Source organism: Lepisosteus platostomus, chromosome 12, assembly GCF_059453375.1.
Source record: "Lepisosteus platostomus isolate fLepPlt1 chromosome 12, fLepPlt1.hap1, whole genome shotgun sequence".
NCBI classification, from domain to species: Eukaryota; Metazoa; Chordata; class Actinopteri; order Semionotiformes; family Lepisosteidae; genus Lepisosteus; species Lepisosteus platostomus.
The window spans coordinates 16,342,731-16,356,136 of record NC_142622.1 but is presented as its reverse complement, the minus strand read 5'-3'; the positions used below and the strand labels follow the sequence as shown (position 1 = coordinate 16,356,136).

The following is a 13,406-nucleotide window of genomic DNA, read 5'->3' as shown; positions in this document are numbered from 1 at the left end:
ATAACTTGTTCCTAGTTCCATAAATAAGCAATAATTCACTACAGGAGATAGGCATATTTGCTACAAGTTATTAGTTCAAGGCTGAAAGTACCAAAAAATGCTGAGTTTAGAGTTGTTGGAGTTGAAGACCTATGGATGTTATGGAATATAACACAAAGCAGATTTTGTGCACAGTTTACAGTAAAGTAGAGAGGTGTCCTGGTGATCTGGTAGTCAGTATGGGTGCTTTATAGATCTCGGGTCCTGGCTTTGATTCTGGGCTGTGGTGCCACCTGCATGGAGTTTCACAGTATGGATTTCTGCCAGGTTTTTTTATTTCCATCCACCATCCAAAGAAATACTTACCACGTGAATTATTGTTCCTGAATTATCCCCTGTCCTTGTGTTTGTGTGTGTGTGTGTGTGTGTGCGCATCTTGTCGTGGTCTGTTGTCCTGTCCAGGCTGTGATCCTGCTTTGTACCCTGTGATGGACCGGCATCCATCCAGGCTGTGGTCTTGCCTGTGGTGGAACATGACTTGTCATTACAACCTTTGACCCTGCACTGGAGGAAAATCTACTGTCTCTGCTTTAGCCCCTCATCCAAAATCTGCTGAGAGCTCCTTAGTGCCTTATCGGAGTCACTGCAAGCTTATAGGCACCCATTCCTTTTGAGTGGAAAACTGCCAATGAACTTGATGCCGTGAGCCTACTTGAATCAGCCAGGATGAGCTCAAGCCAGATGTGAATTGCAGGCAGGTTCAGCTCATGACTTAGCCCAGGACTGAACCGGCTTCTTCTGAATTGTAGCCATTGGACCCATGCTCTGATAGTGTCCCTGCTGAGCCACCTGGCAGCCAATATAATTTTCTACCCCTAAACGGTCAAAGATTTGTAATGGCTCAGGAGATTTTCTAAGCAAATCTGTCATTTGTTGGAAGCGAAAAACAAACTCCTAGTAAACCATTTTTAGTTCGTCATAGGGTTCGATGATAAATGAAAGCCTGAAGACACTGCAGTCCCAGGGCCCTGCTCTGGCAAATTCCTGGTGTCCTGTGTGCAGTGCATCGTACACACAGTTCTGTTTAAGAATGGACAATACGATTCAATTTAAACAGCACTGCACTTAAAGGGGAACTACAATGCTATTTTCCTGTTTTGGGGTTGGAAAGAATCGGCATTGATGAGTGCATTTTACACTGCAATAAAAATAATAAAACCTCCAATTTACATCACAAAATAGAGTAAATATCCAGGTAGGCACAACACCATATTCTTCAATTCAGAACAAGGCAACAAAACTGGTAAACAAGTATGTTTGTGAATACATCTCTTTAAATCCAATAGATATATAGCTTTTCATTTCAACACGGTTTTTCTGACAAATACTACTTGTTAACACTGCATGCAGATCACGCCGGAACATCTCTGCGGTGAAATGGCTGCTGCACAACCTGTTTTTATTCGCTCCTGCATCGCATTATGTTAGACATTACGGAGACTAGTGAGTAGGAGGAACTCGGAACGCAAGTTTGCGACATCATGGTGACTTACAATTCTTTCACAAAGTTCATGATTTGGGGCTTAATTACAAATTTGTCTTTTTTTTTTCCTATAACGTCCATGAATTTTATTTTGTTATTGAGATTTAAGAACCGGTCAGAGAAATTGGGTCTGCGGTTCCCCTTTAAAGGGGTGGGCTACAGAGCACTAGAACATAAAAGGGAAATATTAACACTAACCACAAACCTTTTATCTAGGTACAAAGCCCAAAGAGAAGGCCTTTGAGTGGCTCGTCCCAACGTCTTGGGAGTGACAGCACTATCCAGATGCAACACGATGAGCAGATCCCACTGGGCAAGTTCCCGTGTTTGACTGGGTCTCCTGACACGTGCTGTCTGGGTCTGATCATCCCTCCACAGCCCTGCGGAGGGTGGCTGTCCTGCTGTGCGCTCCTGGAATGGGCTCCAGGTTGCTGCCCCCCTGTCCAGGAAAAGCAGCTTTCCCGTGGTGGAGGGAAGTCGATCCAGGCTGTGGTCTTGCCATCTGCCCTCTGTTCCAAACTCCTGGGTGTGGGCAAGAGGGGGTAAAGTCCAAAGTGTCCCAGGAGTCTGTGGCAAGCCCCTGCTGTGAGCCAGCCGAACGCTGTTTGACGTCTTAGTCTGTAGCGCTCGGTGATCCTCTAAGCAGCCCTGCAAAGATGGAGTTTTGCAGCAGTGTGATAACCAGTTCAGCTCAGCTGGGTTCAGTGCACTTCTCTCCACAGCTGCTCCAGTGGGCTTTGAGAGGGGGCAACTCGATGAGGAGGGGTGGTTCCACTGTACTCTACTGAAAAAGAGCTGCTGCTTTTAGGTGCAGAGCATCGTAACGTCCCAGCTGTGGAGACCTTGCAGAAGCCTCATTTTCCCCAGGGGATATTGCAGTATTGATAACTATTGTATTGTTTATGAAATAGCAGATTGCTTTAAGGATGCACTTTGTCTACAAAAGTATATCTGACTATTGTTACATGGTATTGGGTTGAGTGTCGGATTACTTATTGTAAAAGGATGAAGGATACCCGTTCTTTGTAGACCGTGAAAGGTAATTCAATTAAGGAGCAAATACGTTGCTTCTTTTACTAAATTAAAAGGCAAACTAGTCCATGAAGTCCGTGTTGGATTTCGTTTTCCTTTGGAAGTGGATTATACTGTAGGTTTATTAGTGAGAGATTGCAATATGAGAAATAAGCTTCCCAAATGCTGTCAACTTTATTTTTATTTTTTGGCTTTTAAAGCATTAGTTTGTACTTGCAAAGTACTTTGTCTACGATTTATATATATGTTATATATTATAATATGAGTATCCCTGTAAAGTCAGTTTCTATGGTAAAATGGAATGTTACACACTGAAGACTGAACATTCGTCATTTCTGGTTGGCCGTCCCATCCTTGGGAAAAAGTTGTTTGTGTCCGGCTCTTTCGTAGCATTCTGTTGCATTTATATAAAAAATAAAAATCTGAATTTTAAGTTCACGTAGTAGTAGTTTATTCTCTGAGCCACTCCTTTTAGGAGAGAGTGCTCCAACAGTCCTTCCCAAAAGCACTTAGGAACATTTTCAGCCCTATACAGTGTCATAAATAGGAAGCAGTGAAGCAGTTCCGGGTTGTAATGGTAAATAAAAGCACAAATAATACCTTCTCTGCAATATGTTTTCTAAAGATTTTTTTTTTAAAAGGTCAACAGATGTTTGGGGAATTTGTTCTCTCTACAATCCCCGATTTTCTTAAAACTGCTCCCTGACATGCGGAGCACAAGAGCACCAGGGTTGTGAGGTCAGAGGGAAGCAAAGCCACACAGATTGAATGTCTGCTCTGACGGTGTGGTCTGTGGATCAGTTTAATGAAACATGCAGGGGTGTAGGCAGGCCTGGACAAGGTTCCAAACCTCACCTGCTGCTCCGAAAGCAAGCCCTGATCGGTCGTGGTCAGCTGACAATGAGGAAAAACAATCCCTTCACCTTGTGCACTTTACAGTGTTTTGTAATTAGTAGTGGCATTAATTAGAAACTTTAATTAGGAAGTCTCAGGTTAAATTTGGGGGTTTCTAACTGGGAGAGAGTTTCTTGAACTTTTAAATAGGAATAGTTAATATGTTGGTTAGAATGAGGAGCTGTGTCACTGAAGAAACACATGCAAAGAAACACGTGAAAGTTAATGTCCCACTGAAAGTAGAGGAAATGAGTTTCAGATGCTGAGCCTCCTTCATGCGTCCGCAGGTATGAGATGCTTTTGCTTAAGTGCTCAGTTCAGTAGAATTTGAGCTCTGCTGATAGATGTGACCACAGTATTAGGAATCTGCACACGAGAGACATTCAGTGTAATGTGAAGTGAAGTTTATGGATGCCTTGTTTAGCTAAATGGATGAGGATTCAATTTTTGTAACATAAAGAATGTGTGAAAAAGCAGTTTTTTCTGTTCTGTGATTTGTAAAAGTGATTTTTTCCCCTTCATCTGGGCTTGTAAGTGTTGAACAGTTTAAATAAAGAATAAGGGATTAATGAAAGTTCTACTTTCAACAGCTGGTAAACTGATCTCAACTCAACAGCTGTCACAGCCGGCATCCTCTAGAGTGAATGAAATAACTTTTATGGTGAAAGTGGGTATTTGAATCCTGACTTCATAAAAATCTTACATAAACTTGTAAGTGCCTGGCAAGTTTTTGAGAACTATCATACTCAACATCTTAAGAGAGTGAACTAACTCGGTACAACTCAGAAGTTCAGAATTTGGAATGAGGCAGCTATTAGATGTTCCAGCAGATTCTCCACAGAGATTACTTTTAAGAGGTTTTGGGGCATAAAACTGTCTTCTTTTCCTAAAGTGAGAAGAATAGTTAGAGCTACAACGAAGGGCCTTGATGAGCATTGCTCCACTCCTTGAAGGCACATGATAATCTGAAAAACCACAATTTATAGAAAACAAATTCTGTCAGGAGGCCAGCCACCAGCTGAAACCAGCTGATCGTCACTTCATGATAGAGGTAGGTAAAGTAAGAAGGTGGGTCTAAAATTCTCCTGAGTACATTCCTATGATGTGTTATTGATCATCAATTTATTTTAGTCTAAAGTCATATAGTGCAGAGGCCACCTTGATTTCAGTGTACTATCACAAAGTGATATGCAGAGAAATGCTAAAGATCTCATAGCATAAGAACCGATGTTTTTTTTTATCTGCTCTTTTCTACTTCGCTTGCTTAATTATTCTATTTAAAATGATAACTGCTGATACAGGCATTGTGAACATGTCTGTTAGAAACAAGTTTTGTTATACAGGTGCTCAGTGAATTCAGCTGTTTGTTCAGTGTATAGCTTCCTGGGCATACATATAAAAAGGTTTGCTGATTGTTGAGCACTGCTATTGGTGGGGTAATAAAATAGTGAGCTTGAGTTCTGTTTCTGGTACGCGCAAACTAGTCCAGACAACCCAGACAACCAGTTTTTTGACAGGCAGACGATAACCTGGAAGACAGTTATATCACTCAGCTCCAGGACCACCAGTCAGATCCATCTGTGCAACTGTCTCAGACTGCTGCAGAAATAATACATCCCAGGAAGAGTCACCCTATATGCATCAGCTGAATGACTTACCTATGCCTGCCTTGATATATTGGTCATGACTGGCTGATCTTTGCCAGCTGGCTGCAGTGTCACTGGGAGTGTGGTGGAACATCCCACAGCAGTCTGTCCAGAGGCTGATCGGGTCTGTGTATCAGTGCCAACGGCATTGTATTAATGCTTAATTTGCTCATTTTGAATGTACCACAGTTTTATATTGAAACTGTTTATGTTCCTGTTTTCAGTGATTTAGAACTACATGTAGCTTGGGTGGCACAGTGGTTAGTATTGCTCTTTTGCAGCACTGGGGCTCTGAGTTCAATTCTTGGGGTGCTATGTGTGCGGAGTTTGTAAGTTCTCCCTATGTTCACACAGGGATCTCCTGGGTACTTTGATTTCCTTCCACAGTCCACAGACAAACTGGTATGTTAATTAGCTTCTGAGAAAATTGGCCCTGATGTGAGTATGTGTCAGTGTCTGTGTGTGCCCTGCAATGGACTGACATCCTACCCAGGATGCCTTGCACCTGTTGCTTGCTGGGATAGGCTCTGACTCCCTCTCGACACTGAATTGGATAAAGCGGTTAGAAAATGGATGGATGTTGCTTTTCTTTTGTGCATGATTATATGTTGTATTATGACCCTTATTACTGTTATGAATGTTATTACATCACATGGTAAGAAACTTTCTACATTTAAATGATTTTGGGTTGTCACCTGACTCCGTAATTCCCTGAGATTTTGAGACAGAACAAGATTTTAAAGTAACTGTATATGAATGTGAATTTTGGGCCCCAAACCTTTACTAAAAAATGAAAGCACCTTGAATGTTTTCAATTAATTTAAATCAGCGTATTATTTCAGACACCCTTAATCAAAGCTTCATTTACATAGTCTTCATGATATTGTCCTAGTTTGCACAGCTTGCTGATTAAATAAGCAATCAGTTATACACTGCTCCTTCTTCCTTTTGCAGATGCACACGTTTTGATTGGTAGTCAATGAAAATTAAGATTATTCTGTAATCAAGACAAATTGCATCTTTTAAAAATGAACATTTGCAAATGATCAAGTAAAATGATATTTTGATTGAATTTTTTAAAATGAAAATATTTCACCTAATACATATTTTTTGCGTTGTTAATGCACGTGATCATATTTAGAAAATGTATACCTAATTTACACATTCGCTTAGATCAGTTTCAGAGCAACTTCAAAAGTGCTGTCTCAAAATGTTAAGGGACTACAGAACCTAGGAGCAATCCCATATAAATTAAATGTTTATGAGTTTGTTTTGTTATAATATCGTATTGAAAGAAGACAGAATATCAGTTTAACATGAGTGTCAATTAAAGTAATGAAGTAATTTAATTGTTTTGTCGATGGAGGTTTCTAGTTTCTAAAGCACGAACACACCTAAACAAGATCCGATTGCGATCACCCCCTCCCATCGATTGAGTAGTCTTTTATTTGCTTTTGACTTAATCAAGACATAACTAGCCGCTGAATGCCATGTCGAGTTTGTTCCCTTCAGGTTGCAACCGAGTTAATTTTTTTAGTTGTGGAAGATGTCATCATGTATGGTTCAAGGACAACATTGTGCTTCAGTAAATTGTTAACAAATCAAAACTATTTCAGTTGTGCAGTAGCAAAGTGTATTGCTATCACAAACCCCCCAAACCGATATTATTCCCCAGAGTTAAGGAGCAGTCCGGGAGAAACCGTACTATGTATTAGAAATGTTAACATTAGCAGCTTCAGAGTCATTTTTGAAAGAACAATTGGGACATCTAGCATTCATTATGGCAACAAAAACCTTTTAAAGAAGTTCGCCAAGAAAACGAAGTGAGTATCTTAGAGTTTCAATACTCTTTTACTTTAACATCTATTAGTGTTCCAAAATACAAATAGCTTAAAAAGTGCAAATGTTAAGTCGCTTCCTGATTTTATATTGAAATCAAAATATTATCACGTTAACTGCTGTTGCAAATTATCAATGAGCTGATCGGTAGCAATAAAAAGCCAATCTTTTCAAAAACACAATAATATTATATTTAAATAAATTATGGATATTCTGGTGGATCTGTAAAATAAACGTATATTTGTGAATGAAGCGGGATTCTAATGGTTATTTACTGTATTTATCTGCTTGTCCTTAAAAACGGCTTGTTCTCAGAAAATACCGGGAAGCTGGTGAAAGAGAATAATTTATTTCTAGCGTGGAGTTTTTATTTTTCTCGGGTTAACCCTTAAGACCCTGGGGGTGACTATTGCCAAGGTTTTTCAAATTGTGGTCGGTACAGTATCTACACTCCATTTGTAATTTGAGTATTTAAACTGTACGGAAAAGTTGTAATGAATGTATCTTTCAAGGAGTTTTCACATAATCAAAACATTTTAATCATTTTTTAAAATTGTTACAGAAAGAAGTTTTGGTATGAATCCCCAATCCTTGTCTCTAAGCCGGTAAGCTTTAAATACTGTTTTTGCTTCTAAATTACATTTGTGCTTAATTACACATGTGATATCCCATTATTGATACTTTAACCAAGTGTTCTTTTTATTAAAAAAAAACAGGTTGTGATATTTCTAGCATGTGTTGCTGTGTGGTGTTGGTCTAGCGTTACTCTGATGGATCACTGAATCAACGGAACCTGTTTTATTTTCACCTCTGCTTCATAGATACACAAACCATCCACTTCCATGGACGCTGTGAAGTTCACTCCACCTCCCAAAACTAGAAGGGAGGACAGCATACGAATGAGAGCACTGAATTCCATTCTGTACAGGGCCATCAGTGACCTGCTGAGCTCTAATGAAGTCAGCTCAGAAATCTGTGAGCTCAGTCTTGAAATTTCAAAGGTGAGCGTCCTGTCGCGCACTCTTTGAAGGATTTGTTTTCATGGGCATGTCTTTTCTTCATGTAGGTTCCTGGCATAGCTAGAGACGGAGCCCTTTTATATTTTATTAATTGCATACCTCTTCCCAGGCTACACCAAGGGAGAGCGTGTGTCACAGGATCTTGCACTTATTAATCTATAACTGCAGTTTCCCAAACCTTTTTCTGCACGAAAGTTATTTTTTCTCTACTTTTTATTTGCAATTCCATGTTGTTGTTTTTTTTAATGTTGAGATTAATCGTTGCAGCCAGTTACTGTATTGGTTCCCTTTTATCCCGCAAGGTCTCCCTGCCCTTGGATTTCTCCTGCTGCCGTGTTTACTGGAAAACGAGTGGGATCTCGAAGACTGATGACCTTATTCAGCAGATGCTGGATAGGAGCGCCCCTCGTGTTCGGTAATCAATTACCCGTGGCATCGCGGTGGTCCCTAAACTGTGCTGTTGAGACTGCTTTAGAAGGTGCACCTGGTGCACTCATCTTTCTTTATAATACCAGCCTCGTGTATTGCCCATTATTGCACCTTGAGCGGTTCAGTAACATTGTATGATTGCCATTTTTCATACTGAAATGCCTTACTGGCAGTGCCAGAGCTTGCCCAAGCTGAGGGCAGTGCTGCTATGGTTCTCTAGAATGTAGGACCATGTTTTAATGTTTTAAATCCCTTATTAAAGGATTTATGGTATTACAGTAATGTCGATTTTTCGTGGATGTTATTGCACAAACGCAAACATAAAAGAAATCTTTGTTAGCGCTCTCACAACTAGGTGTGCAGTGCTAATTCTGGATTTTTACACTACATTGGCCGTGGCTCATCTCTCTAGTATAATAAGATCCTTTTACTGGAATTTTCTTCATGCCTTGAATGTCACCTGCTGGTCTTTCTGCATTGGTGTGAATGGTACAAATGGACTGGGAAGACTAGGGGCTAACTGGCATTTCTCAGCACTGTCTGCACAAACACAACACAAAGTGCTATTAGCTCTTCCCTGGGATAATGTTGTTTCTCTAAGAATGGGAACTATGGGGTAGTGCAGTTAAAAGTGAGAGCTGAAGGCAGACCTATACTGAAGGGTTGTACGAATCTGGATTAATTTATCTTGCCTTGCTGTTGAAGCCTGTATCCTGACTTCCTTCAAGAAACAGCTGGATGAAATCCTGGGGTCAATTAGATTTAAAAATTACTAAACGGCCCAGAGGGGTCAAGCAGCATCCTCTTGTGTGGAAGCGTTCTTATGTTCTCATGAATGTGTGCCGTTACAAGGGAAAATCTGTTTTAGGAAGACTTCGCTGGTTAAAGGAGAACTGTGGAAAGATCAAGGGAAGATACTTTCATTTTCCCACTAATAATTGCCATGTTTGATTTGAAATATTCTTATTGTAGGTACCTTCTCATTGCACACCAAGTCCTTGGCAGTGTGCCCCCTGTGACTTTCATAAAAGACAAGGAGTATGCAGCAGTCTTAGAGGTAACACTTCTACTGTTGTTATTATTTTACTGAGAGCAAATGGGAGATGTTTAAAACAGCATTGTTTGGATTTTTTTGTCTCAGGATTTTGAAATGGGAGCATTTATTTTCATTAAATAATTTTCTGAGTGTAAGCACAGATAGTTTTGAACATTGTTTTAAAGGTGATTTTTACTTTAAAATGTACTTTATTTTAAAATACTTTGAAAAGGTTCCAAAATATTTTTCAGTGCATTAAATTTCCTTCCACCCATCCGTTTTCTAAGGGCTGCTTCCAATTCAGGGTCGTGGGGGAGTCAGAGTCTATCCAGGAAAGCATTCACATATAAAGTATAAACTTGTATAGTTTAAATGTAGTATACTGGATTACTTTAAAAAATATTTTGGATAGCAGGGGTATTCTAATGATATTAGCAGATGCAATCTGCCTCCTAACAATGGAGATCCCAGGCTAATTGTTTTTTGTTTTGTACTTCTTAGACATTTGGGCTTTTCTTCATGCACTAGCATCTGATTGTGGTATTTTACAGTGTCCGTCTAAGTCAGACTCTATAAGCCTTTGTTTAAACCTGGTGAGACCAGTATCTGCTGCTTTTGACTCAAGTCGAGAGTTCTCGTTTATACCTTTCAACACGTGTCTAACGATTTGCTGGCATAACACCTCATCCTTGTTTCTAAAAAAGGTTATTTCGAGCTTTTTGTGTTTTTCATAGTTTCGTTTCTCTGTCACATACCAGCCATCTTTTTCTAGCCTGTGTTCGCCCAGTCTGCCCCTTTGCCTCTGCTCAGTCCCCTGCTCTCTGTAGTCTGGGTCACCTGGGGTGCCTGACCTCTGCTGCTCATTTGAATTTCAAGGTCTCTCTGACTCATGTATGCCAAACAGCTCTTCCTCTACCAGCAGCCATATCACCCTGCAACTCCCAACTGGTTGCCCACTGAAGCTCAGCAGGTGTGAGCCTGGTCAGTACCTGGATGGGAGACCTCCTGAGAAAGCTAAGGTTGCTGCTGGAAGAGGTGTTAGTGAGGACAGCAGGGGGCGCTACCCTGCGGTCTGTATGGGTCCTTATGCCCCAGTATAGTGACGGGGACACTATACTGTAAAAAGGTGCCGTTCTTCAGATAAGACATAAGACCGAGGTCCTGACTCTGTGTGGTCATTATAAATTTCAGGTGGGGGGCATATATTGGTAATGGTGTAGGGAAGTCCTCATTACCTGTAAAGCGCTGTGACTGGAGTGTCCAGAAAACAGCTATATAAGAGTAAGGAATTATTATTATTCCTTTTCACTGGCTCCCTTTCTCTGCTCATGCTCAATTTTAATGTTTTTGTTTAAGTCCACGACTCCCTTCCTTACTCTCACCCCCTCCTGTATCCAGTCCTTCTTTTCTCCTAATGTTCCCTCCTGCACTGTCTGCTCATGTCACTCTCGTTTCTTGTGCTGCTTATGGTCCTCCCTGGCGCCCCCCTGTGGTGAAACCAGATGCCTAGGAGCATCAGGACTGCACCATCTCTGACCACTTTCCAGCTTCTCCTCAAAACCCCCCTGTTCGTACTGTACTCCGACCTGTTCCAGCTTTTGCTGCTGTAGTAGGGGAAAATATTCTAGATTGGAGTTTCAATACTTCGACGAAAACCCTTGTTCCAGAGTGAAACATGTTTTTTACAATGACGAGGGCTGCCCAGATACGCCACTACAGCTTGTCTGAGCAATTCTTTTTCAGGAGGTAATGTAGAAAAGAAGGTAGGATGTGAAGTCTGTGAGGCTTACAGGCTGTAATCACAAACCCCCTGACCCTACCCACCACCCCAGTTTCTGACAGCTGCCAGACTGGGCTTGAGAAGAGCCTCAGCTACTTTGTAAACCAATACATTTCTGAATCAGTGGAATTATTTACTTATTGTGTATTAACATTGAGAGTGTTGCTGACTTATATTGGCTTATATTATATTGTCTTACGGTATTACTTATAATATATACATATAATGTTGAATACTTGAATTTGTGCCACACCAAGCAGCTTCAACACTGTTCCTTTTTGTTATTTTGAACGTAAAGTTGGCTTGGACAGATCATACTTAACAAATTAATTATGTAGTCAAGGGTCTGAATGAGTCACTCAGAGCATGTTTGTAGGCCAAAATAGAGCACACAGAGGTCCTGGTATCCAGGGACAGGTTTGCTCTGCAGAGGAGCAGTAGAGGCTAATTTTTGTGGATATTGCCGTCTTCAGGTTGAAAGACTGTTAAAGATGGCAGATTTCGGGCCCAATGAAAACACAGAGGAACCTGAGCAAATCTTGACAGACGGGAGGTGAGGCCTCTTTAAATTAAGATTGTCGTTTTGTGTGGGCATTTCAGCCCAGCTTTGTAACCGGTTTGTCACTCTGCTCTGAAACCGATCTCCTTCCACTGTGGAGCAGATGCTGAACACCAGACACCAGTCAAAGCCCTTGTCATATTTTAAGATGGAGATCTGTGTTGTTAATAGGTGTATGTGCACTACCATTGTTGAACATTATTAGTTCCTTCAGTGAAGTATAAGATTGTTTTTGTTTTGGAGAATAACTTCAAAGGCTGTTGGATTGTTTTTAATTTTATTTAAGTAGAGACAGCCTTCTAAATGTGGGAAATGTGTAATCTGGCTACATCGGTATGACACACTGCTTGAACTTCTAGTGTGGATTTTATTTTGCAACCCTTTCTTTTTTCTCCAAAATGTTTATTATTAAAGCCACAATGAAAGGGTGTTATTACGTGCTCTATATAACAAATGTTTTAGGAAAGTTCAGGATAGAAATAGGATTTTCTTTTGATCTTAGCAATGTTTTGATTCAGGACATTCACTGATGGGGTAGTGATTTTATTTTAGACCTGTGGAACTCGATGATAAATTAAATGCCATACCAGCTCTTCTTTTTACTGTTTCTGTTTGTCTGTTGTATTTATTGTAGGAGACCTGAGTCTTAAAACAGTTAGCAATTCCGTGTTGGTGCACGTAAAACATAAAACAATAACTGGCAGCTCCGAATTTCCAAATAAATTGTGCTCATGTGTGGAATTCTATTTTCAACCCCATCTCTACAGTAAGACTCTGTGCTGTTTCTTTCTGTAGGGAACCTGTCTGTCTGATATCCCCTTCAGAGCAGCCTGCCACTCCCAAACCATCGGCTGTGTTTGGAATAGACCATGAAGCACTGAACAGGCAGATCATGGCCTATAAGCAGAAACCTAAGGAAGCTCTCACAGAGACTGCTCAGTTTGGGCTCACTGAGCAGCAGCAGGACATGCTGGCCGAGCTGAGGAAGCAGAAAGAAATCCGCAGGAAGAAGAAGAAAAATGCCAAGCGCTATAGAGACGACGACATCACTCCTCAGGCTTATCTCCTGGAGAGATACGGTCAGAGGGTGGGCAGGGAGGAAGAGAGTGGGTACAGAGAGTACAGCGCTGAGGACTGGGAGATCAAGGAATTAATGGCTGAAGAAGACCAAAAAAACAGATCATGACACTGTTGGCTCTTGATTTGCTTTTGTCTTTCATTATCTGGTGATTCATTTTGCTTACTTTTTGTTTCAAATAAATATTGCTCCCTTCCATAAACTTGGTGTTCAACTTGCTGTGTTCACTTCTACGTGGCAAAACGAGCATTTAATTTACTTTAACTGCAGTTTAGAAAGACAACATGTACATCAATTAAGATGGAGGGGTATTAAAAATGAAAGCTTTTTAAGTATTTTATTCTACACACACAATAATTTCCTGGATTAAAATTAACATAGTATCCAGGACTATCAATTACATTAATAATAACCTCGTAAAGTGCTGTCCTTTTACTTGGAAAATTGCGTTGTGTACGTTACCTTCTGTATTTAGGATAATTGTAATTTAAATATTTCTTATTAAATATATAATGATATTTAAACAAAGTTTAGACAACGTACATTAACAGTATTTGAATTCTGCAAAAGAG

The 13,406-nt window shown here is 40.4% G+C and overlaps 1 protein-coding gene across 1 annotated transcript; it reads left to right on the top strand.

The window, feature by feature from the left end:
• Positions 1 to 6,561: 6,561 nt before the first annotated feature.
• Positions 6,562 to 13,036, top strand: rbfa (ribosome binding factor A). The gene is made up of 7 exons (XM_088601152.1): positions 6,562 to 6,917; positions 7,496 to 7,538; positions 7,755 to 7,934; positions 8,255 to 8,367; positions 9,354 to 9,438; positions 11,671 to 11,750; positions 12,552 to 13,036. Exons 1-7 carry the CDS (start codon positions 6,580 to 6,582, stop codon positions 12,940 to 12,942), a joined length of 1,230 nt encoding a protein of 409 aa, XP_088457278.1. The 5' UTR covers positions 6,562 to 6,579; the 3' UTR covers positions 12,943 to 13,036.
• The last annotated feature ends 370 nt before the right edge of the window (positions 13,037 to 13,406 follow it).